We start from the raw sequence: 24,482 nt of genomic DNA on the forward strand, positions 1-24,482 counted from the left end.
CTGTGGGACACCTGGCCCCAGTGGCCTCCAGCACTGCTGTGAGCCACACAGGCCCAACCTCCTGTTCCACCCGGGCAGACTCCCCTTCCCCATCCCAAGGCAGCGGCTCCTCAGCAGAAGGACAGCTGGGGCCTGGGGCAGAGTGGGACCCCCCCAAACCTAGAATGTATGTCCATTTTGATGAGTAGAGGGCTCCACTGTGTGTCAGGACCAGGTCCTTCCCTCCAGAGTATGGCCCAGGCCCAGAGCAGCTCAGTCACTGCCCAGAAACAGCCTCTGGGCAGAACCTGGGGTCTTCCCTCCCCTGGAAGAGAAGGAGGTTACTCAGGTGCCTGAGGGAGGGTCTCACTCACTCATGGAAGATTTCCAGAAATGGTCTCCCTAAATCTCATTCTCTCCCCACACCCCATCGCTTCCTTTCCTTCATAGGCTTCGGGTAAGGGAAGGGGCCTATCACTCATGAGGCTCGGTGGTATCTCGCTGTGGTTCTACCTGACATGCGTCCTGTATCGGGTGACTTTTTGCATGTCTATAAGGCAAGATGTCATTTCTGAGTTGTTTCAGGCAGGGTCTATGTCCAGACTTGAGAGCTCTGACCTATTGGAGGTCTGTGGCACAGGTCATGAGGTCTCTGAGCTGTTTCTGGTCTTTGTCCAGGCCATCAGGTCTCTGACCTGTGGGGCCTTGTGTCCAGGGTGACAGTTCTCTGGGCTGGTTAGGAGTCTCTCTCCCAGAGTGTGAGGTGTCTGATCTGTTTCAGGTGCTGTGTCTAGAACATGAGGTACCAGTGCAGTTCTCCCTCTGTGTTTAAGGAATTGGGCTTGAGCTCTCCTGCGGGTCTGTGTCGAAGACGTGACATATGGGAGCCTCTTCAGGCTCCATATCACACAGTTTGATTGAAAGAGAAGAGGTATCTGACTGTTTGGGGGCTCTGCTTCCGGAGTGTGACCTCTCTGGCCTGGTTATAAGTCTGCATCCCAGGGACTGAGGTTGCTGATGTTTAGAGGGGTCCACTGTGTCTCAGGTTGTAAACTCTGGGCTGTATGGACATTTGTGTACCACACTGTGAGGTCTCTTAAGTGTGTGTTGCACGTAACATTGTGCCCCAGGTCTCTGCGTTCCCTGTCCCAGTCCTCTCCGCTATTTATGTGTGTGCTTCCCAGGGTGTGTGCTCTAACATTTTGTGGGCTTCTGGGTCCAGGGTGTGAGGTAATGGGGCTCATAGGTTTTGAAGTTGCTAAAATGCATGTGGGTCTGTATTTTCGAATCTGATGTCTCAGAGCTCTTTTTGTGTCTGTGTTCTCATTCTCAAATGAAAAAGAAATTCTGAGGAATCTGAGTTCCGTGAATTGTTCATTGTTCTGTGTCCACAGTCTTGAGACCTCTGAGCTGCCCTTTCCTAGGTTGGTATCTGGGTTCCATTTGTGATTGGACTATTTGGTGTGGGATGTTTCAGAGCTGGTAGGAGACCTGTGTCCCACACTGATGTCTGGTCTGTCTTTCGTTCCATGTTTCTCTGAGCTATTTGGGCGGTTACCTCAAGATAAGAAACAATGTAGGCTGGGCGCGGTGGCTCACGCCTGTAATCCTAGCTCTCTGGGAGGCCGAGGCGGGAGGATCGCTCAAGGTCAGGAGTTCCAAATCAGCCCGAGCAAGAGTGAGACCCTGTCTCTACTAAAACTAGAAAGAAATTAATTGGCCAACTAGAAAATATATATTAAAAATTAGCCGGGCATGGTGGCGCATGCCTATAGTTCCAGCTACTCGGGAGACTGAGGCAGGAGGATCGCTTGAGCCCAGGAGACTGAGGTTGCTGTGAGCAATGTTGACGCCACGGCACTTACTCTAGCCTGGGCAACAAAGCGAGACTCTTGTCTCAAAAAAAAAAAAAAAAAAAAGATAAGAAACATCGTCACATAGCAAAGTCCAGACAGAGGTTATCTCTGACCTCCTTCTGAAGTTTCATTCTGACAACTGTCCAGAAACACCACACCATGGGAAGTTGTTCAGAATTGACTGAGAACGTGTCCACTCCAGCTCCCCACATCCCAGCTTCCTTGTCTAGTCCCTTGAGTTTAGGTGGCCGGCTTCCCTCTGACTCTCCCCTGGGGAAGGAATCATGCCACTGCTTTGAAAGTCACAGGGTTTCCCTCGGCCCCACCTGTAGAAATCTCATCGTGGGGAAGAGTTTATTCTGTGTCTCTGACAAAAGACACAGAGCAGGAACCCCCTCTCTTGGGGACAGTCAGCACCCACACATCTTGTCCCCCATTGTGTGCTTAGTGTCCCGCCAGAACTCACTGACAGTCCAAAAATAACCTGGACACAACTTCCATGTTGCAGCTCTACAGAACACACACTTCAAAGCCTGGATGCCCTCCACCCTGCTGGGATAGTAGGAGATTCTAGCTCTTTGGATCACCTTTCCAAACCCTAACCTGACAAAATTCTAAAAAACTGTATTGCAGCCCCTTCCCCCAGTCACACACATCCTGTGAAAGCAGAATTCAGGGCTGGAGGTGAGAGAGGTGGCAAGGGATGCAGGTGAACGCCATCTCCAGCCAGGAAGAACGTACGTGCCCGAGACTGGCTCAGCTGGAATGTAGGAGCAACGTGTCCAGAACATTCAGTAGAAATCTGAGTTGGGCTGAGGAAAGAGTAAACTACCACAGAATGTTACCTCCATCTCCAACAAACACACAGATGACTTCTATTATCTTGTGAGGATCTGTGTGATACACTCTGCACCACAAGGCAAGGATTCAGAGTGAGAAAAATCATTGCTCCTTTTCTGGAAACACACACCCTGGGACAATCCAAAAGGGTTTATAACTTCCCTTGCTCTTGCATAAAGTGCACACGTTGGGATCACATGGCAGGTGGAGGTGAGTTTCTCTGCAACCACTGGGGCTGCCGTTTCAATCTGATTTCAACAGAGCAGGAAGCTCTGTCTGCCCTACTAAGGGCCACTTTCTAACATATTCTCGGTCTGATGTAAAGCAACCCCTCTCTTCATTTTCATGCATCCCCAAGCCTGCAAAGGATCAACGCCTCTGCACCAAGGCTGTCATGCAAGAGCACCCCTGTCTCCCCAGGGTGGGAAAACCTCCTTCTCGCTGACATGTTTGTTCTTCAGAAACTCTCCTTCCTGCCTGAGCCTTGTTTTTGGTCATAGTCACATGGTCACACGCACACAGGGCTCCGTCACATGGGGGAGAAGCAGACCCACAAGGGTCCCATAGCCTAGTGGGGGAAGCAGACTCGTTTCTTCAAGCAACAAATCCTTAGTGAGGGTCTTCTATGTGCCAGGCACTGCCCGAGGATTTCGGATAATACATACATCAGTGAACCAAATCAACAGAAAGCCCTGCCCTGGATCTCACATCGCCCGAAGGAGAAGTCGTAGGCGGCACACAGTAAACGCTCCATGTGGTAATTTAATCAACTGGACAGTATGTTAGGAGGTGATGGGGGCTGTGAAAAAAAGAAAAAGTATTTAGATCATGGTAATAAGCTCAGGAATGTGCGGATGAACTGGGTTAGCTGCGGCTTAAACTATTAAACAGAGTGACCTGGGTAGGCTGCATTGAGAAGGTGACATTTTGACAAAGACGTGAATGGGTAGAAGAGTCAGCCAAGCAGGTTTGTGGAGTCAGGGCTTTCCAGAGAGAACAGGTGGGGGAAAGTGTCAGAGGCAGAGCATGCCCAGCACAGCAAAGATGCTACAAGGATGTCAGTGCAGTTGAGAGCAGGGGTAAGGGCTGAACAGGGACAGGAGGTAACAGGGACAGGATCCTGCTGGGCCAAGTAAGCTTCTGGTCAGTCAGCTAGACCAGGAAGGACAACCAAGGGACATAGATACTGAGGGCACATCTGTGTGGACCAGCTAAGTTCAGGCAAAGCAGGGACACAGGGGAAGACCAGTCTAAGACAGGATGGTTTGGGCAAACAGCCAAGACAACCAGGTGAGGTGGACAGAGGTTACCTGAACTTGACTCATGTCTTCATCCTGTCCTCATGTCTTGGTCGCCGCGGACATCTGGGCTGTAGCCACAGGACCACATATTCAATTAGCAGGCCTGAGTTCACTCAACCATTCTCCAAATGAACAGTGCAACTATGTGCACTGGCCACAGGGACATGGGAAACTTCTGGGGACTGACCAGTGCGGTCCCACTGGGAGGCTAGACCTGAGACTCACAGTGGAACAGATCAGTCAACACGTGTCTAAAGAATTTAGTAGCCTCTTTTATTAGGAGTTCTGGAATTAGGGATGGGATAAAAGATACTATCCTCTTCCCTCAACCCAAACGGAAGAGAATGTGACTGTAGAGATGTCCTCTGCTCACTCAGTTCTCCTGTACCATTTCTAGTGCTGAAAGAACTGCTACGGTCACAGCTGCCCATTACTGACCAGCACCCTGGACCAAGGTCCTTCATTCACTGAATGAACATGTCCTAAGAGCCAAATGGACAGGAGGTCTCTACGTACTGGACACAGGTGGTGGATGCAGGGATGCACTGCACTATCCCCTCTGAGCAGGTGAGCTGAGGTGGGGTGAGGCGAGCAATGGCAGAACTCATGGTGCCCTCAGGACACCCCTTCCTCCTCGCCCAAGGGGTGTGTGCGTGAGAGGCTCCTGTCAGGACAGACTTCTCTGGTCAGGAGAGGTTTGTGCGGTAGACCCTTTGGTTATCCACACTTTACACGAGAGAGCGCTGAGAACAGAGAGCTCAACACAGCAGGAGCAGGTTTCCACTCCTGGTTGGTCTTTGGGGCTCCAAACCACCTTTCAGTCTGATCAACTCCAGAGCTGTGTGGCAGCCACTAAAAACACTCCCTCTGGCTGTTTCCCTCCATATTCTTATCTGTTAAACAGAGTGAGGCCAATGGAGACATAATTTGGGGGTGGGGGTAGACTGCAAAAGTCGCTCTCATATGGCAAAGTGCCTCCCCTAGAGGAGCCCTAGAAGTCAAAGTCCTGCTCAGCTGTTAGCTCCCGGGCAAGCCTTTCACACCACGGGACTCCAGGAGAGCTCCTCAGATGGAAGACATGCAGCATCTTAGGGCCTTTCAAGGTGTCTTTGTCCTGCATTTCACAGGGACACGGTGTTGGAAAGACGCTATCCCATCACAGGACAGTATCTGCATCCCGTCAAGGGGGACTCAAGCAAAGTCTGTCGTGGAAAGTGTGTGAGTGGAGTGGACAGAGGCCTGGCTTTGGAGTCACACAGAACCAGATGTGTGATTCCCAGATGCAGCCTTTTCAGCATCGGCGACCTAACCTTTTTCAGTTTGGGTCCTTGTTTGTAGATGGAGGATTTGACACTTACTTCTCTAGGTCTTTGGGAAATAAAACTCAGACATGCGCAGCACACACTAAGTCCTCGCTAGCCAGGCTCCAGGAAGTCCCATTCACATTGTGCCATGTGTTAGGGACACCTCAGTGAGGAGGCAAGCATGTCAGGGCCCCAGAAAACCCTGCCCCCAGACTGTATTTCCCATTCACTGGTCCATTTGGGGATTTAAAAGGATCTCCAACACATGCCCATCAGTAAAAATATTGAACCAGTAAGTGTGCCTTTTTATCCAGATACTCCCAAGGTAAAATAGAAATGGCTCTCCTTAACCTTAGGGCTGAAGGTAAGCAGGAATCAGGCAGAGGAGGAGGGAGGAAGTGCAGGCCAGACAGAAGGGACAGCAGGTGTAAGGCTGTAGACAGCAGAGAGAGAGGGAGGGACAGAGAGGGCATGGGTGGGCATCCGATGAACACAAAGGTTTAGATGTCTGGAACATTAAGTGTGGGGTGCAGCAGCAGGTGTCTGCTACAGCTGAGGTGTTTTGAGGTAGGCTGGGCCAGATGTGCCTAGTCTGGGAGGTTGGACATTATCCTAAGAGCAACAAGCAGCCCCTGCAGAGTTTGAGCAGGGGTAATACGACACCACAAGGAGTTATGAAAGGTCCATCAGGCACTGGGACAGAGGATGCTTGGGGGACAAGGGGACAAGGCTGGCAGTGGGAAGACTAGCTATGATGACCCTGGTGGTCGACAAGGAGAGAGATGAGTGTGACTGGACTAGGGAACTTCCTGTTGTAATGGAGAGAAGTGTAAAGACCTTACTTAGACGTGGGAGGTCAAAGTGGCCAGACTTAGCCACTGTGGGGGTGGTGAGAGAAAGGCAGCAATCGGGATGGCTTTAAAGATCCCCGGCCTAAGCTGCTGGGCAGAAGGTGCTGCTTTTCACTGTGTTAGGCACCACTGAGGAGGGGCAGGTGTCCAGAGAGTGGGGGTGGATGGGTTCAGCTTGGGACATATCGAGTATTAGGTGCTCTGGGACTCAAGCACTTGAAACCTGAGTGACTCTCGGGAGCTGACCTAACCTCTCTGTGCCTATGAAGCCTCACCTGTAATAGGAGAATGATAATAATAATTAGGAATAATGACTAATTTGCTGCATCCTTTTGGTATAGGAGAATGTGTCTTTTTACATAGCAGACTGGCGTTTTCTTGTCAGGTCCTCCCAGGTAAAATGGGAACCTCTATCCATGTATCAGCTTGATTTTACATACCTGTTTCGGGTATTGTAACCATTGGACAGGTACTGCCAATGCTAAAAAAAAAAAAAATAGAAAAATAAATAAATTCAAAGTAATAAGTGTATTATCACATGTGTGCAGTGTAATAGTCCATCAGCCCGTCTCTCAGAGATACCTCCAACCCCTCAAATGTGCTAATCTTCCTCTTGTAGCCCCTCTCTCCCTCCAGAGGGTGGGCTAGGGCCTTTGGGACCCTGGATCTCTAACACTCCTTTCTGTGAAGTCACCTCTGCTGCCCAGGGACCCTTTGAGTGCAATCTGCCTTTGGGGTGTCAGTTGGCTCAGCACGTCTGTAGTTTCAGAGAGAGGACTTAGCCGGATATGTGAGTTTGGAAATGATAGGTGATGGCTGCATAGCAGAGAGGTGCTGAAGCTGCAGACACCTGGATTTAAATCAAGCCTCCACCATTTATTCCTGGTGTGACTTTGGGCAGGTTACTTACCCTCTCTCTGACTCAGTTACCTCACTTGTAAAATGAAGATGATGATAATATTCTGGGATAGTTATGCATTTTTGCTGCCTTCATTTAGATCACAAAAATATTAAGTTTCAAAAATTATAAAATGGTGTTCACAGGTCGGATACTTCCGGGGGGAGGGGGGGAGCATCTCTCTGCTAATTTGTGCAACTGCTTGGACAGTCAGGAAAGATGCCTTGCTTATTTTGACCTGTTGACAATGGGGCACTTCACCTGATTCCTGAAATAAGCCACAACAAGTAACTCTCTGCATGCTTTCCTGTTCTGGAAAAGGGCTGCCCACAAAGGACCACTCTATTCATGTGACTTAGATAAGGGTTGCTGTGTGGCCACTCTGGGCCAGGACTCCCACCAGACTCGAGGATGACAGACACTCCCAGTCCTTGTTCTTTGTCTCACGAAAACACCCTCCTCCATAAACCACCCCATTAACACTTGGTTACGCCTCCCTATAAAAGTAAAGGCAAAAGCTTCCCGCCCAGACACTCTGATCTCCAGACAGGTGCGCTCTCCCTAGGGCAGTAAGCTGAACAAATCCAATTTCCTGACTTGTTTGCTTTCTGTCTTTCCTTTCGAGTGTAAGCCAGACAAACCCTCCATCTACACACAATTATCGCCGACGCACAAACAGTTAGTAAATAAACTAATTCAAAGAGCTGGTGCCACTTCTCACCTGTACGCTGTACACAAGAACTCCCAGCCAATCACCAGAGAAGTCGGCCTCCTCCAATCCCTCCAGCCAGCTCCTACGCGCCTCCCCTGTGAAGTTACCTCTGCTGCCCGGAATTTCTTCCCACGGCTTCCGGAAGCATTCGTCGCGTCCAGGACGGGAGGACCGCTCCTAGGACGCCCCAGGGCACTGCCGGGAGGGCCGGCCCTGACACCACGTCTCAGCGGAGCAGAGCAGGGCAGCGCGGTAGCCACAACTCACCTGGCCGCCCCAGGAGAGAAACCTGATTTCCTTTCCCTCCCGGCGTGCACTGCGGCCCCCGGCAACCAATCGAAGGTCAAGTTTCTCTCAGGCGTCCCATCCCTGTGACGTCAAACAGCCACCACCACCACCACCACCACCCACCAGCCCCCGCCCCCACCCCGGGCACGCACCGCCTTCCCCGGTGTAGCCTTTCTAGCCGGCCGTGGGAGGGCTCCTCTCCGTGGTCTTAACCCTTCAGTTCCGAGCGGGCTACGCCACGTCCCAGGGCAGAGGAAAGAAGGCAGCGCGCTGGCGTCTGGACGGCGGGAACCGGCTCCGGAGCAAGAACGCGTGTGAGAGAGCCCGAGAGAGGGAGACAGAGAGAGAATGAGCCCGGGAGTCAGGGGGAGAGCGTGAGCGAGAGAGAGACGGATGGAGAAGGGGGGTGGGAGACTCGGAGAGAGACAGCGAGAGACAGAGTCTCCCTAGAACTGGACAGGTGTGCGTTAGTGTCTTGGGACTAGAATCCTTCTGTTTGGCCAGCGGGGAACGCTGCTTTCTGAGCGAACACCTGCTGTCCTCTGACGCCCTTCTCTCCTCAGCGTGAGAATGGCGGTGGTACAGTCTGCGTGTGTCGTATTTCTCCTTCCCTAGTTGGGGATGGCCATGTTTAAGCGGAGAAAGCCCATCCTGAAACTTGCTGCGGGCACTGTCAGGCATAGGGATGTAATCGGGCAGCAATCAGTGTTCAACAGGTTCAGGAAGAACTTGTTTCCTTGGCGTCACCTCCCTCCCACCCACCCCACAATAGGACGACGGAATGACTGAAGCATTTTCAAGGAAAACTACATGTCCGGTATAGAGACAGTCAGAGAAACTCTTTCTAGGACGTGTGAGAGAGATGGGTCCTGATGTGGCATAGGAATAGACATGCGTTCAGTAAGTAGGCTCTGTGACTCCTTCATTAGCGTACAATTAGGGAGACCTTTTTATTTTAATCAAATAACCATCCAAGCTGCAGTGTTGAATATTTAGAGAAGGAAGGCATCTTTGCTTGTCCACTTTGCTGGAGTGCAGCCCATCCGGGACAGCAGACCTCTATGCCATCCAAAAGTTGGTTTTATGATTAGTCACAGATTGCCATTTGCATTTCCAGTACAATTTCCCTATATTAACATACCCCTATTGGGTGTAATGAATGTGTGTGTGCCTGAGGGTTCTTTTGTGAGTTTGTGTTTGCAAAAAGCAATAGTGAATGGACTTGCTTGGCTGAGGCTCTCAGGGTCCCAGCAAGGGAGAAAAAGGACAAAGAGAAGGGATTTCTGTATTTTTAGGAAGAGAATTTCAACGGTTGCCTGTCAGAGGGACAGCGTCTCTTACCTGGAACTTTTTGGCATTTAATAAAATGTTTTGTGAATACTTTCCATAGGGAAGCACTGGTTTTAGTGTTCTAGCTGGATATTGATTGCATGTAAAATTGTGCTTGGGATTGGGTGATATAGCTAAGTTAAAACTCTGAATCGCAGTGATCCATTTCCTTTATCCAACCTTTGGGTGGAATCAAACTCAAGATAAATGTTCAGTTCTGGGCTGAGCAATTGTGCGTGGCAAGGGAAATTTACATTTTTTTTTATAGTAAAAGGCCTGATGTGCTAAAACAAAATCTATACTGTATTTAGCAGGTTATAAGAATTTGAAGGTAAGGAGAGCCACAGGTAAAGTATATGATGGTGGATGTGGATTAAAACAGGTGACAACATGGAAACAGAGAGAGAGAGAGAGAGAGAGAGAGATTGAGATTGGTGTACTGAATAGTGCAGAGACTTTGCATTTTAACAGACCTAAGTGAGAAATGGTCCCCAGCACTGTGTAGCTGTGTGACCTTGACTGAGTTGCTGAACCTCTCTGATCCTCAGTTACCTCATCTGCAAGTGGGCATGATAACATTATGTAACATAGCAGGCCCTGGGAGAAGTCGTTCCCAGCCACTTGAACTATGGGGCCCTCGTCTGCTTTCCACGCCTCCCCTGGCTCAGGCCAGCCAGGGAAGAGACAGGCTCTCATGGCGAGTTCTGTCGTTATCTTCACTACACCTCCCTGTCTCCCAGACTGTGAGCACCCTGAGGATTGTTATCCTGCAGGAAACAGTCCCCTGTGAGCCACATGTACCAAAGCACAGATCCTGGAACCAGGCGCTGAGCAGGGGCTGGGGCACATTTATCTGTGAGTGACGATGACCCGTGTTACCCACTTGGTGCAATGTAGCCATGGTTATACCGGCACTTGGTTCATTGGAAATGATATAGTCAGCCCTCCATACCCCAAGTCCCACCTCCCAGGATTCAGCCAACTCCAGATCCAAAAGATTAGAAACAAAACAATACAAATTTTTAAAAATACAGCATGACTATTTACATAGCATTTACATTGCACTAGGTGTTATAAGTAATCTGGAGATGATGTAAAATATATGGGAGGAAGTGCGTAGGTTGCATTAAAATACTATGCCATTTTATAGCAGGGAGGTCACCATCTGAGGATTTTGGCCTCCCTGGGGGTCCCAGCCAATGCCCCACAGACACAGAGGGACCACGGTATTGTAAACAAGTGGATACAGCAAATATCTTGGCTTAATTTTCTGTTAATCCTAAGGGTTTTTGTGTCTTTCCCCCCCCACACACTGTCCAGAACCATATCGTACCCATATTGTCCCCTTCGCCGTGTACAGCTGTTGTGATACCTGCTGTTTCTCCACTGGAAATAACATAGTGTGAATGAGCAAACATGGCCGATCCTGTGCTGAAATTTCTGTTCATCCAGGGCTGTGAGGAGCATCCTGTCCTCTACCCCCACTCTGTCCACAAGTATCTATTAATAGTATCAGTATATTCCCTTCATGCTATACCTGGGTCAAGATTGTACTTCCTCAGACTAGATGTGCCCTGGGGACGGGGCTGTGTTGGATAACTCACTGAAGGGATCGCTGAGTAGAGGGGCCCTCGGGAACACCCGTAGGATGAACGCACCCAGGCCAGTCAGGTTATTTTATTTTGTAAGTGACAGGTGTAGCAGTCACTCTGGCCCAGATCCGTAGAATCTATGACGTGAATACAGTGGCGGGTGACCTCAGGTGAGTCCACGTGAGCTCTTCTCTCGCAGGAGACTTTCTCCTTGGCTGCCTCTTGCTGCTGTGGCCACTCCTCCTTGGGGCCTTCCCCTGTGCCCTCCCCTGTACTCCCGCTGCTTTCCCACAGACTGTGTGTCTCTTTCCCACCTGCTGTGAGGCCCCAAAGGCAGGGGCCATGTTTCCTTGCTCTGTTCATTTTCCCCTCTCACACTCAGAAGTGGGCATCGCTGGGTGTTTACTGGCTTAACTGTTCCTTTGTACTGACGCTGCTAAGAGGAGCGTCCCCTCCATTGTAGACCTAGATGCAGGATGCAGGTTATGTGGGTGGGCGTAACAGAGAACGTGTGTGCCGGGTGCAGGACAAATGCTTTCATTAATCTGAGTGGCGTTGCACGGCTGGGACTCTGACTCTTTATTCCCCGGCATTGCACCAGGCTAGGGGCACAGTTCTCAGCACCCAGCTACCTTGCACAGATCCCAGTCACTTAGCTGTATGATTTTGCCATTTGGAAAAGTGTCAAGCTACTATTTAATGGATGTTATTAAATGAAATTTGTTTCTTATCCCTAAAATAAATTCATTTTATAAGGGTATTTATTTCACATCATTGTGCAACATTGAAAAATCTATGACTTGTCACTGTCTTAATTGTGAGAATGAGTGCAAAGCTGTTCATAGGGCGCCTTGCTGGACATAACATGTTTTGCCTCGTTGGCTATTTTCTTTCTCCTTCCCAACATGAGAATCAAGCTAACGAGGGGGAGCAGATTGTGAGGTTTGTTCTATGCGGCATTCCCGGCACTGAGAACACAGCCCAGCACTAGAACGTCATAGGAAATGGTTGCAGAATCAGTTACCTGACCCCAGGGCCAGCTCTGGACACCCGGGCCAGCTCTGGACACCCGAGCCAGCCCCCAAGACTTTCCTGTGTGAAGTCTGTCCCTCAGGATCACTTTCTGCCTTAGGCATCTGGGCAGGCTGAGAATCCGGTGAGGCGGTGCCGGCAAGGGTGGCTGCATCTGCAGTCGTTTTCTTTCTGGCTGTTTGTGTGATCTTAGGGACATTATTTAACTTCTCCACGCAGGAATGTCCACCTTTGCAACATGGGAAAATATGGATTCTGCAGGGTTGACATATTAAATGAGATGTTTATGAAGGGGCCCCAGATTCTCCACCTTAGGTTTGACAGATGTTTGTGAATGTCCACTGGGGTCGAGGCTCTGTGATGCGTGAAGAAGACAAAGTCCCTGGGTACCATCAGCTCCTGGCCTGGTGAGTGGGACAGACAAATAACCATCTGTTGACAACTGAGTGGGGCTGGGGCCGGGCAGGGGAACTGCAGGGTATTATGGGAGCTCAGAGGAGGGTTCCCCATTCAGGACTTGTGAAGGAGGTCAGCGAAGGCTTCCTGGGGGAAGTGCTGTCTAAGCTGAGGCCGAAGGGGGAATAAGAAGGGCAAGTCTTGCAAGGAGCCTCTTTGGTCCTGAGCCTTTCATCTATGGCCACCATGGTCATCCCATTCTACTTGTTGCAGACTGATTGAGAAACAGGGCTGTGCCCCAGTGCTGGCCCGTGGGAAAGGAAGAAACTGTCTGCTGGGGGGCTTCTGGGATAGCTCCTTGCTCACAGAAATGCTGCAGGAATGGAAAGTGCCTTTCTGCACTCGGATATTGCCCTATCTGGCTGTCAGTCCTGGAGCAAATGTAGCAGAAAACAACAGATTAGAGAGATGGTGCTTGGTGGCAACAGTGGGTCACAGGTTATACCATGCCTAGGCCACCCTTCCTGCTGACCTGCCTTTCTGATTCGGCCCAATGGAGGAAGAATTTTCTTTATACTCACAGACAAAAGCAGACTTCCTGCTACAGGGAGCACTGTGGAATGTTTTTGGAAGGAGCAATACAGTGTAGTGGCTAAGGACACTAGTTGTGATTCTAGGCAAGCTTCCTTCCAACCCAGTTCTGCCGTTTGCAGTCATATCATCTTGAGAAAATTACCCTCCTTACCCGTGAAATGGAGTTTTTACTATTACTACTAATGCTGCCAAACTAAGAGGGGTATGTTTGTGAGTATGTGATGAGACATGCAAGGGAAGTCTATAGAACTGATCCTGAGATGTCACCTCTCATCACAACTACCGGCAAGGCCACGGGGTACTTCGGAGGAAGGCCCTTACAAACTGCATCGCCCACAGAAGGAAAAACATGACAATCTCATTAGACTTCTCTGGCCAGCCCTAGAGCTTCTTTCATTCTCTGCCATACTCTTACCAGGTTTTCCCTCTTGCACCGAAGACCTCTCCCCAGAATGCTGACTGTCCCCTTGTGGGCTCCCCATCTGGGAACCATAAACACTCGTCGTCTTATATTGAGCGATCCATTCACTGCAGCTGCATTTCTGTCCTCAGGTAGGTCGGTGCCACTTCTGTTCTGGGGCGTGCCCCGGTGCAAGTCACAGGGTGTGTGATTCCTCGCTGTTCTTGTGCGCCATTGGAGGCTCTCTGTGACCTGCTCCCACCTTGTCTCTCCAAAGTCCTCTCCCTCTGCTTCAGGTCCCAGAGCTTTCACTCACACTGGCTTCCACCATGGACCCTGGCAATGAACTCTGTCTCCTTAAGCCTCAAATTCCTCATTGGTAAAATGACAATAACTCTACCTACTTTAGAGAGAAACCTACATGAGATGAGGGATATAGAACACCTAGCTCACATTCCCTGGCATGTGGAAGGCACTAATTACACATAAGCTGTTTTCTGTCACGCTGGTTTTAATACAAAGTACTGGACATGTGATAATGTGGTTACTTGGAAATTGGACCACAGAAAGATGTGGTATATTGTGGGTGTATTAGGGTTTTTTCCAGAGGAGAAGAACCAATAGGATATCTATACGTCTATACAACTCTCTCTCCCTCTGTCTATCGGGAAGTTGATTTATTTAAAGGAGTCGGCTCAAGGGATTGAGGGTACTGGCAAGTCTGAAATCTGGAGGGCAGGTCACGTGGCTGGAAATTTGAGTAAGAGTTGATTTTGCAGTCTCAAGTCTGAAATCTGCAGGCAGGCCAGCGTGCTGAAAACTCAGGCAGGGTTTCTATTTATATGTCGCAGTCTTCAACCGAATGGCTGCTTCCTTGGGAAGCATCGGTCTGTGCTCTTAAGGCCTTCAACTGGTTGGAGGAAGCCCACCCCTGTCATGGAGGGTAATGGGCTTTACTTATAGTCTACAGATTATAATAAGTGTTAATCACATCCATAAATACCTTCCCTGCAACATCTAGAGTGGTATTTAACCAAATGACCTGCACCGTAACCTAGCCGAGTTGACATGTGACATTAACCATCACAGTGGGGAAACCCTGCACCAAGGGACATCCCCTCCCCGTCTGAAGCTCTGGTGACTGCTCTTTCTGGGTTCACTCGTGCCCAGCATCTTTTCCCTCTCTTCAGAAGCTGTGTTTGATGCAGGAAATTTGAGGCCGATGTATTTTTGATGTATTAAGCGGGTTCGATGTTAGATTGTTATTCCTTGGGGACAAGTGACTGATGAAGGAATGAAAGGGGGTGATGATGAAGGAAGGGAAGAGACATTACTGCCCCAGCTGCTCCTGTGTTCCCACAGAGGGGACTTCTCCAGGCCTCATTGTCCTTAATGTCTCTGTAAAGGATCCTGAGTAGCTTCATGGGTGTGGTTTGAGAAACTTGTGGTGCACCTCGAGATAGGACAGCAAAATATTTCATTTTACAGAGTCGAAGCAGGGAAAAAGAGAGAAAAGGGTGTTCAAAACACGGGCCGGTTGTGAATTGATGTCTGCAAAGTCTCAATATTTCTTCATACAAAAGTGTTTGTGAGGTGATTTTTGTTGTTGTTGTTGTTGTTTTTCTTTCTGAGGATTAGCTGCCTGCATGAAGAAATACGATCCTGAGAGAGACTGTGGGACATGTGAAAATTGGTTTGGAGGTAATTGTGTTAAGAAGATCATTTTCCACACGTGAGTGTTTGTGCAGGCTAGAGATGGCCCACAGGATGTCACTGAACTGACTAGTTGGAAACACAGATTTCAGTTACTCAAATGTTAAAAAACTCTCTCTCTGGGACGGATGTGTTTGGAAGTGTGCACTGTCATGTCATACGATTCAAAATATTTCTAATATTGTTCTGTGTTTCCTGCCCTGGTGTGTGCTGGTAGACACGATTCGGTAATAAAAATTTCTCAGTACCAGTAGCCTCTGAAGAAAACTAGTGAATTCTGGGTTTCCAAGTTTGCTAAAAGAACAGATCCTGGGATGTGAGGTAATGTTTCGATTTAGCATTTAATGTAAATTATTTTTAGATTCATCCAAGATGTGTTTATTGAAAGAATGACTGTAGAGAGAGGCCCTTATTCTAGACTTGACCACTGGGGGTTTTGATCTGACATTTTTTCTTGGGAGTATAGTTTAGAAGCTTTAACACACACATAGATTCTTGTAACCACCACTGCAGTCAAGATCCAGAACAGTCCCCAGACTCCACAACACTCATCTGGAGCCACCCCTTCACAGTTACACCTTCCTTACCTCTGCTGCCTGCCACCAAGTGATCTGTGTCCTTCTCTGTAGTTTTGTCTTGTGGAGAGTGTCAGCAATGAAACCATACACTTTCTAGCCTTGTGAGGTGGGCTTCTTTACGATGCAACATCTCGGATGAATCTCAAATGCCTCTATCGATTGTCTGTTCTATGTTACGGTGCTGACCATTATTCCACTGTATGCAATACCAAGTTTCTTTCTCCATTCTTCCATTGAAGGACATTCGTGTTGTCTCTAGTTTGGGGCGATTAGGAATAGAGCTGCTTTCAGCATTTATGGGCAGGCTTTTGTGCAAATCTAAGTTTTCGTTTCTCTAGGGCAGGGGTCCTCAAAGTTTTTAAACAGGGGGCCAGTTCACTGTCCCTCAGACCGTTGGAGAGTGTGCACTGTGGGCCCGGGACAAGTCGGCTGCTAAGCAGGACAGGCAGCGGTGGCAAAAACACCCGGAGGGCCGGATAAATGTGCTAGGCGGCCCGCATGTGGCCCGAGGGCTGTAGTTTGAGGACGCCTGCTCTAGGGTAAAGAACCAGGAGTAGGATTGTTGTGTCCTGTGGTAAATGTCTGTGGAACTTAAAAGAAACCACCAGACTGCTTCTCAAACTGGCTGTACTGCTCGCTTCCCCACCAGCAACATGTGGGTGTTCTAGTTGCTCCCATGTTGTCTAGCACTTGGTACCACCAGTACTTTAAACTTGGGCCATTCTAATAGGTGCAATGGGGTATCTCATCTCGGTTTTAATTCACATTCCCCTAATGGTTCATGATGTTGGATGTTGTTTTCCTGGGCTCGTCTTCAATCAAGCCTTTCCCCCATTCTAATGAGGATGTTGGTTGTTTGTTGATTCTGAAACTGCTTTCTCTATTCTGCAGATGAGGTCTTTATCAGGTCTGTGATTTACAAACATTTTCTCCTAATGTACACTTTTGCTTTTCATTCTCTTCACGCACTGTCTTTTATAGAGCAAGTGTTTTAAACTTTGCTACAGTCCACTTTGTTCATTTTTCTCTTACACGGATCGTGCTTTTGGTGTCATGTCGAAGACTCTCCTTTCATCAACTCACAAAGATGTTCTCCTGTGGTTTCTTCAGGAAAGTCATATGATTGTAGCCTTGACGTGTACATCCCTGAACCCTTTTTAGTTAATTGCCTGTAAATGTCGAGGTTGAGGTTCATATTTTTCCATGTGGATATGCAACACCATTTATTGAAAAGATCATCCTTTCTCCTTTGAATTCCCTTTTACATCCCTGTCTAAAGTCCTTTGACCATATTTGTGTGGATGTATTTATGGACTATTTTCTTTTATTGATTTGCATGTCTACCCCTTTCTAACACAGGAGTCCCGAGGACTGCAGCTTTATAGCGAGTCTAAAAATGAGATAATGCAATTTCTCCAAATCTTTACATCTTTTTGAAAAATTGAAACTTCCACATAAATTGTACAATCAGCTTGTTGATATGCATATAATATAAATTTCCATCAAGGATTTCAATGGCCAGTGCATTGGTTGTGCAAAGCAAGTTGAGCATAATTGACTTTTTCCTTTGTTGAATCTTTCAATCCACAAACATATTGTTTCTCTCCATTTAACTAGGTCATCTTTGATTTCCTTCATTAGCATTTTATAGTTTTCATCATACAGATCCTGTAGATATTTTCTTAGATTCATACGCAACTATTCTAGTGCATTTGTAGCTATTATAAACAGTATTGTTTCTTAAATTTAGGTTTCCACTTACTCACGTGATTGTTTTCTGTGTGTCCACTTTGTCCCCTGTGTCTTTGTAAACTCGATTATTCCTTCCAGGAGTTTGGGGAAGATACACTGGAGTGTTCTGTGTAGAGGATCATGTGATCTACAAAAGGGTCATTTTTAAAAATTTCTTGTGCTCTGATATATGTGCCGTTTGGTTTTCTGGCATTATTGCCCTGTCTGGGGACTCCAACATGATGTTGAATAGCCATGGTGAGAGTGGACATCCTTGCCTCGTTCCCAAGCATTCAGGCCTTGACCATCAAGTGGGGTGTTAGTTGTAGGTTTTTCTGTATGTGCCCTTTATGGCGTTCAGGAAGTGTCTTCTAGTCTTCATGTGCTGGAGTTTTTATATCATCCGTGGACTTTGAATCTTGTCGAATGGTTTTTCTGCACATGTTGATGTGATCGTGTTGTTTTTCTTCTTCCTCTGATGACTCAATCTGTGGATTATGTAGATGGATTTTCAGTTATAGAAGGAACATCCCTTGAGTTCTTGGTATAGAACCCCCTCGATTGTGGTTTATTCTTCTTCTCCTATCTTGCTAGTTTGTTGTTGAAAAATTTTGTGTCTGATTGAGAAAGAGTATTGATTGGTCTGTAGTTTTCTTGGTATCAGTGCTGTGGTAGCCTCATAAAATCAGTTGGAAGTATTCCCTCTGCCTTATTTTCTTGTGTAGAATTGGTGTTATTTCTCCACTTAACATTTGGTAGAATACGCCACTGAAACTGCCTGGGCCTAGGGATCTTTTTGCAAAGGTTTTTAAACTATGAGTTCAGCTTCATTAAGAGATACAGGACTGTGCACACAGTTCAATGTTTGAACCACATCTTACGTGACGTTGGTAGCTTATGGTTTTCGAGTACGTGGTCCATTTCATCTGAGCTGTAGAATTCACACAGAGAGTTGTTTGCAGGATTACTACATTGTCCCTTTTATGCTCTCTGGGTCTATAGTGAAATCTCTTCTTTCATTCCTGCTATTGGTACCTTGTTGCTTCTCTCTGTTTTTACCCTGTCACTGTTGCTACAGGTTGATCAATTTTATTGATCATTTCAAAGAACAGGCTTTTGGTTTAAGTGAAGTTATCTATTTTGTATCTGTTGGAAATTTCCTGGTTTTCTCCTGCTCCTATTTTGTACACATGCTGGGAATTTTGAAATGATTTCCATAGCTTGAGCAGCCTTTTTGACTAGACGCAAAATCAGTGATCACGAAGGCGAAAATACAAAAGAATGTGCCGCCAGGTATAAAATTTAGGAAAAGTCTACTTTACGAAAGGAAATAAATGCTTGTGAGAAGAGCACGTGCTAGTCAATCAATACATTGATTGTTCTTAAAATTATTCTATAGAATGGGTTGGAAAGTGTCAGCAAGGAATTGGCATCACTGAATGCGTTGCACCCTTTTGCATCCCGTGTGACAGGGATGCAATGATTGGTGTTGTTTCTAACACCTTTGCTATATGCCAGCCACATTCTGTGCTCTAGGCAGGTATTATCTCAGTCAATGCCCAGAAGCCTAGGAGGTGGGTCTCCTGAGTGTCCCCCTTTTACACACAGGAAATGGAGGGACGGAGAGGTTAAGTAAGGTGTATAGTGACGGCTCTCCTTTCTTCCCTTATCACCTTTTGTTTCAGTCTGGCCACACACCCTCCTCGCTGCCTTCTGGATATCTGAGAACTTCCAGCTTCACCTTCTTGTCCAGACGCAAGGGCCGGGCGGAGCTTCCAGCTCAGACTAGACCTCCATGGATCCACCCCAGAAATGGAATCCAGTGTCGATGTCGGGATCTTCCCAGATGACGGCTGCAGAGAGTGCGCAGGTGGGCACAGCAGCCCCTCGGCCTTCTTCCTCAGGGCAGCTGATGGTGGGCCTGGGTAACCCGCCCCCTGGTCCTGGCTCCAGCCACCCTGCGCCCCTGCCAGAGGGGCTGCTCCAGCAGCGGTACCGAGAGGAGAAGAGCCTGCAGGAGAGGCGGTGGGAAAGGCTGGCGATCCCAGAGAGGAAGAAAGCATTCCTGGGCCACCTGAGGCGCAGACACCGTGACCACATGGCACCTTACCCGGCTGAGAGGGAACCCAGGATCGTTTCCTCAGGGAACAGGGATCAGAATCGATTCCGATGCGAGTGTCGATACTGCCAGAGCCATAGGCCGACTCTTTCTGGGATCCCTGGGGAGAGAAGCGGGGCCCCTCCTGCTTCCTCCTGGGAGGCGCTAGTGCAGGGCCTCAGCGGCCTGACCCTCAGCCTGGGTACCAGCCAGCCCGGCCTTCTGCCCGGAGGGGCGCTCCAGCAGCAGGAGAGAGAGGAGAAGCGCCAACTGGAGAGGCAGCAGGAGAGCAAGAGAGTGTTCCAGAGGCTGCTCAAGCAGTGGTTAGAGGAAAACTGAGACACTGCTCGTCACGCGAGGCAGATCAGGAGGGATTCAGGCGCAGATGCGGTGTTGCCAGCTCCCGGGCGTGGGACCAGACAGTGAGCTCTAGTTGGAGGACGGCCGATACCTGTGTCATGACCAGAATCCTCCCAGCATGATGTTGGAAGGAAGGTCCTACTCTCTCGTGCCTGTCATTCTTGGATCGCTGTGAGGCATTCTGTGGCAAGGGAGACTGCGTACCAGGGGTCCTCACCTCATCTCATGTGGCTCCCATGGTGCATGTTGTCACTTTCCCACCCCGGATCTCCATCTTTGCTCCCTACCTTGTTGTCAGTAAGAGATAAAATGTCTGTGTAGTGTCAATGGCTTGTTGCTATCCATGTGCTTTTGTGCCATTTAACTGACTGCCTCTGAGAAGCAGTGCTAGGTCTGTCAAAATGCAACGCGCCACCCTGAGGTCCAGTTTCAAGAACCGGAAGCTGAACAAAGTGTGGGAAAGGGATGTGGAATGAGAACTCGGTGGTTCACCATTGTACTGTTTGTGTAAACTATTGTGAATATGATAAGCTAAATGTAAGTAAATGTTTCCCTGCTCTTTAACAGTCGAGTCGTATTCCTCCTCGCAGGAATTCCGATGGGGTACCTCATCGTCAATACCAAATAAATATGTGTATGAAAGAAAGTAACCCAAGAATTCAGGTTTGTTTATCAGTAGTGGTTTGTTTCCTGTCGGATCTGAGATCATTACCTTGAAATCCCCAGCAGTGGCTCAAGAGTTCATCAAGGGGAACTCTGTGCTGGGGGGCTGGGGAACAGGGGAGGGTGCACCAGAGAATGCAGTCCAGTCGCTGAGGCCCTGAGGCAGGACCAGCATCCAAATCAGCTGGGTGGCACAAATGGAAGGAAGAGAGTACTCCTACTCGCGGGAGACGTGGAAGCAGAGTCTGCTGCCCACCTTGGGAGCCCCTGCCCCTTGGTGCCGATGCCCTGGCTTAGGGGATCCAGGGGTCATTCTCTGTGGTCTAGTGTGCCTGGGTGGTGACCGCAAACAGCAGTTTTGTACCTGCTTTGTGAGAACCAGAGCATCCTCTACTTATTTCAAAATCGTCTTGGCATTTAGACACGTGTCTTTTAATTTCAAGAGCCACCACTGATTCAATCTACCCTGTTTTCCCCTACAGAATCCTGAGATGTGTACCCAGCAAGTGACCGTACGATTCTTCTGAACTAAAAGCAAATTCTGCTTTGTGTCAGTCTGTGTTTTTAGGTAGACCCCAGAGCTGTGTTGCCGCAAAAATCTACGCGTCTCCTGCCCATGAAAGGGGCTTGAAAACAGGTACGATTCTTAGATTCTGAACTTGGGATCTCATTGGAGAGCTTGACAGTTAAACCGCCCCTGCCAGGATTCCCTCCCAGCTCCAGGGTGACGGAAATTAAAGAGGGCTTTTCTTTCTTGAAACTCAAAGGCCTCAATTCAGACTGGCGAATCGGGTGGGGTTGAGAAGGGGTACCGTGACATTGCACTTTGCCTGTTGTGTACTAGGTGTCCGTGCATATTTCCGGGGTTTAGCTCATTTTGTCCTCTCCCACAGACCCATCATCTGGCAACATTTTCAGTCCCCTTTTAGGAATTTGGAAAGCAGAGTACAGAGAAGTAGGGAACTTGCCCAAGGTCACGCAGGCGGTAGGAGGTGGAACTGGCGTGCAAACCTAGGAGGGCTGGATTCAGAGCTGGTGCCATTCACCTGTTTCTCTCCGTAAGGGTGAGGGGTGAAGGGCAAAGCATCAGGGGCTCCAGTGGACCTGCCATAGCTGGTCGCACCACATCTTAGTAAGAGACATCATTGAATCCCCGCCGCGATGCAGTGGGGCTGATATACGCATCCCCACGTTGCAGAGGGTTCATGGAGGCCGTGAAGTGCTGCGCAGAGACACACGGCCTTTGTCTGACTCGACACACACCGAATTGCTTGCTGTTGACCTCCCCAGTCAATTCTGACCCACAGTGCCAGTGACAGCAACCGTTTAACCAATCATCACGGCTTCAGTTCGCTCGCTTTGCCTCCCCCACCCCCTCCTGTTCTGTGCTGTGCTGGCTGTTGTGGGGAAGTGAAGAGGAATAGCCGAGGGCATCTGTGCCCTCCGGGACTGAGCATTTCATCAGGGAGAGAGATCAGACGCTGCCTCAGTCCATTCTGTGTTGCTGTAACAAAACACCGAAGACCAGGTGCTATGGTTTGGATATGGTTTGTCCCCCTCCAAAACTCGTGCTGAAGCTGGATCCCCAGTGTGGCAGTGCTGGGAGGTGGGTCCCCGTGGGAGGGGTTAGGGTCATGGGGATGGATCCCTCATGAATAGATGAGTGCCCTCTGAAGCCCCCTCCTGCTGGGGTGAGGCAGTGACCACTCTCACAGGAATGGATTCCGTGTCAGGAGAGCAGGTTGTTAGAAACAGTCTCCCTTCCTCAGTTTCCCTCTCTGGCTTCCTCTCGCCATGTGATCTCTTGGCACCCACCGGCTCCCCTTCCACTTTCTGACATGAGCCAAAGCAGCCCAAGGCCGTGAGTGAGGAGGTACAGATGCTCAATCGGCACGTGCCAGCCACCAGAACCGTGAGCCAGAGAAACCCGTTTTCGTTATGTATTACCCAGTTTCCAGTGTTCTGTTCCAACAACGCAAAATAGACAAAGATGCTGGGTAATTTATAAGGAAGAGAAATTTATTTCTCATAGTTCTGGATGCTGGGAAATCCGAGCTCAAGGTACCGGCTTCTGGTGTCTGGCGAGGGCCTTCTTGCTGTGTCCTCCTGTGGGGGTAGAGGGAAGGACGAGTGGGGATGAACCTTGGGTGTCCTCATGGGGCAGAAGAGGGAAAGACAGGGCATGCCCACTCCTCCCAGCCCTTAACATAAGCGGCCTTGATCCCTTCATGAGGGTGCCACCCTCATGCCTTAAGCACCTGCTGATAGGCCACACCTCCTGACACTGTCGCATCAGGCATTAGCTTTCAAGATGAGTTTTGGAGGGGACAAAAATATTCAAACCATAGCAGATACGCGTAGACGTATCAGAGATGAGCTGATTGATCCAACTGTGTGGCACGAGTTGCCGGGAGATGAGAAGAGTGACAAGAAGCTGGGTCGTAGAATGTGGACATGGGGGGCTTTGCTGAGGGAGGTCATAGCTGCAGAGTGACCCCTGGTCTGCAAGAGGACGCCTGGAGAGTGGCTGGGCGGCTGTAACTGGGGGAGTCAGCATGCCCTCCACATGCCCACCTCGAGGACTTGGCCCCCATTCCCATGTATGCAGTGTAGGAGGGGACGTGGGGGTGACAGCCACGACACCATACTATCTGAGGTTGCAGACGAGAAGCTGCAATCCAGCGATGTCCAGGATTTCAAATTCTAAACCAGAGACACAACCAAAGGCACCGGCGGGGCAGAAAATGTTGGGAGGGAGGAGGGTGCAAATGTGATACACAATTAGAAAATCTGGGTAGACCCGGAACAAGTAAGGAAAACCAAGGAGTAAATTAAAAACCATCCCATGAGAGAGCCCAGGGCCAGCTGGCTGCATTTGGTGAATTTTATCCAACATTCGCAAAGGAAATAATCCCAGTCCTCCACAGGCTCTTCTGGAATGTAGACAAGGAGGGCCCATTCCCCAGCACACTCTGTGGGAATACTACTACCCTGCACTACAGCCGGACAGACACATCACAAGCGCACTGTAGACCGATATCCATCCCGCCTATGCGTATGGACGCAAGAAATCTCAACAAAGCGTTAGCAAACCAAATCCAGCGACATGTACAAAAGGCCGTACAACATGACCAAGTGAGATTTATCGTAGGAATGCAAGATTGGTTCAACATTCAAAATACAGATGAGGTATACACTCCATTAATATGATAGACAATCTTCACAGACAAAGAAAAGGGATTTGACAGAGTCCAAGACCCATTCATGATAAAAGCACTGAACAAACTATGTCCAGAAAGGAAGGTCCCCGACGTATAAAGGGGATCTACAAGACAGTACAGCTCACATCATACTTCATAGTGGAGAAATTCATTGTTTTCCCTTGACATCCGGAACAAGGGAAGGGTGTCTGCTCCCGCCACTTCTGTCCAACATCATGCTACAGGTTCTGGCCATGCGAGCATGCAAGGGAAACAAATGTAAGCACAGAGATATTAGAAAGGAAAACATCTGTCCACACAAAGACACCTACTCAAATGTTCATAGCAGCGTATGCGTGAAGCCCCATGGTGGAAACGGGAAACGTCCACCAGTAGGCAAAGGGCTAAACAAGATGTGGCACAGCCACACAGCAGGACACGACTGAGCAGGAAGGAACAAAGTGCTGATACATGGACAGCATGCTGGAATCCCAAAAACGTTATGCTCAGTGATAGAAGCCAGATACAAAAGATGACTTACTGCCTGAGTCAGGTTATGGGAAATGCCCAGAAAGGGCAGATCTACAGGGTCAAAAGTAGGCTTGTGCTGGCCTGGGGCTGAGGTAGTACTGGGGACTGACAGCTGACAGGCAGGAGGGGTCTTTCTGGGGTGATGGCAGTGCTCTCAGCAGGACTGCAGTGAGGGTTCCACAACTGTGTGAATTGACTAAACTTCACTGTCCCCTTTAGGTATGTGCATTTTATGG

General features: G+C 48.9%; 1 protein-coding gene and 1 long non-coding RNA gene across 4 annotated transcripts; one reads left to right on the plus strand and one right to left on the minus strand.

The window, feature by feature from the left end:
- Positions 1–3,421: 3,421 nt before the first annotated feature.
- On the minus strand, positions 3,422–8,068 carry LOC142868693 (uncharacterized). Its single transcript, XR_012917633.1, has 4 exons — positions 7,751–8,068; positions 6,572–6,612; positions 3,986–4,044; positions 3,422–3,474 (listed from the first exon to the last, which is right to left on the minus strand). It is a non-coding gene; the product is annotated as an uncharacterized LOC142868693 (long non-coding RNA).
- A 101-nt stretch (positions 8,069–8,169) lies between these two features.
- Positions 8,170–20,502, plus strand: LOC105860728 (protein FAM156A/FAM156B). Of its 3 annotated transcripts, XM_075999904.1 has the most exons (4): positions 8,170–8,341; positions 12,202–12,389; positions 13,391–13,524; positions 19,080–20,502. In XM_075999904.1, exon 4 carries the CDS (start codon positions 19,190–19,192, stop codon positions 19,829–19,831), a length of 642 nt encoding a protein of 213 aa, XP_075856019.1. In that variant the 5' UTR covers positions 8,170–8,341; positions 12,202–12,389; positions 13,391–13,524; positions 19,080–19,189; the 3' UTR covers positions 19,832–20,502. The 3 variants fall into 3 exon arrangements, with proteins under 3 accessions (XP_075856019.1, XP_020140834.2, XP_075856020.1); XM_020285245.2 differs by lacking the exons at positions 12,202–12,389; positions 13,391–13,524 and having other exon boundaries at positions 8,170–8,343; XM_075999905.1 differs by lacking the exons at positions 8,170–8,341; positions 12,202–12,389 and having other exon boundaries at positions 12,522–13,524.
- The last annotated feature ends 3,980 nt before the right edge of the window (positions 20,503–24,482 follow it).

Source organism: Microcebus murinus, unplaced genomic scaffold (genome assembly GCF_040939455.1).
Source record: "Microcebus murinus isolate Inina unplaced genomic scaffold, M.murinus_Inina_mat1.0 scaf037_hap2_Mmur4.0, whole genome shotgun sequence".
Lineage (NCBI taxonomy): Eukaryota > Metazoa > Chordata > Mammalia > Primates > Cheirogaleidae > Microcebus > Microcebus murinus.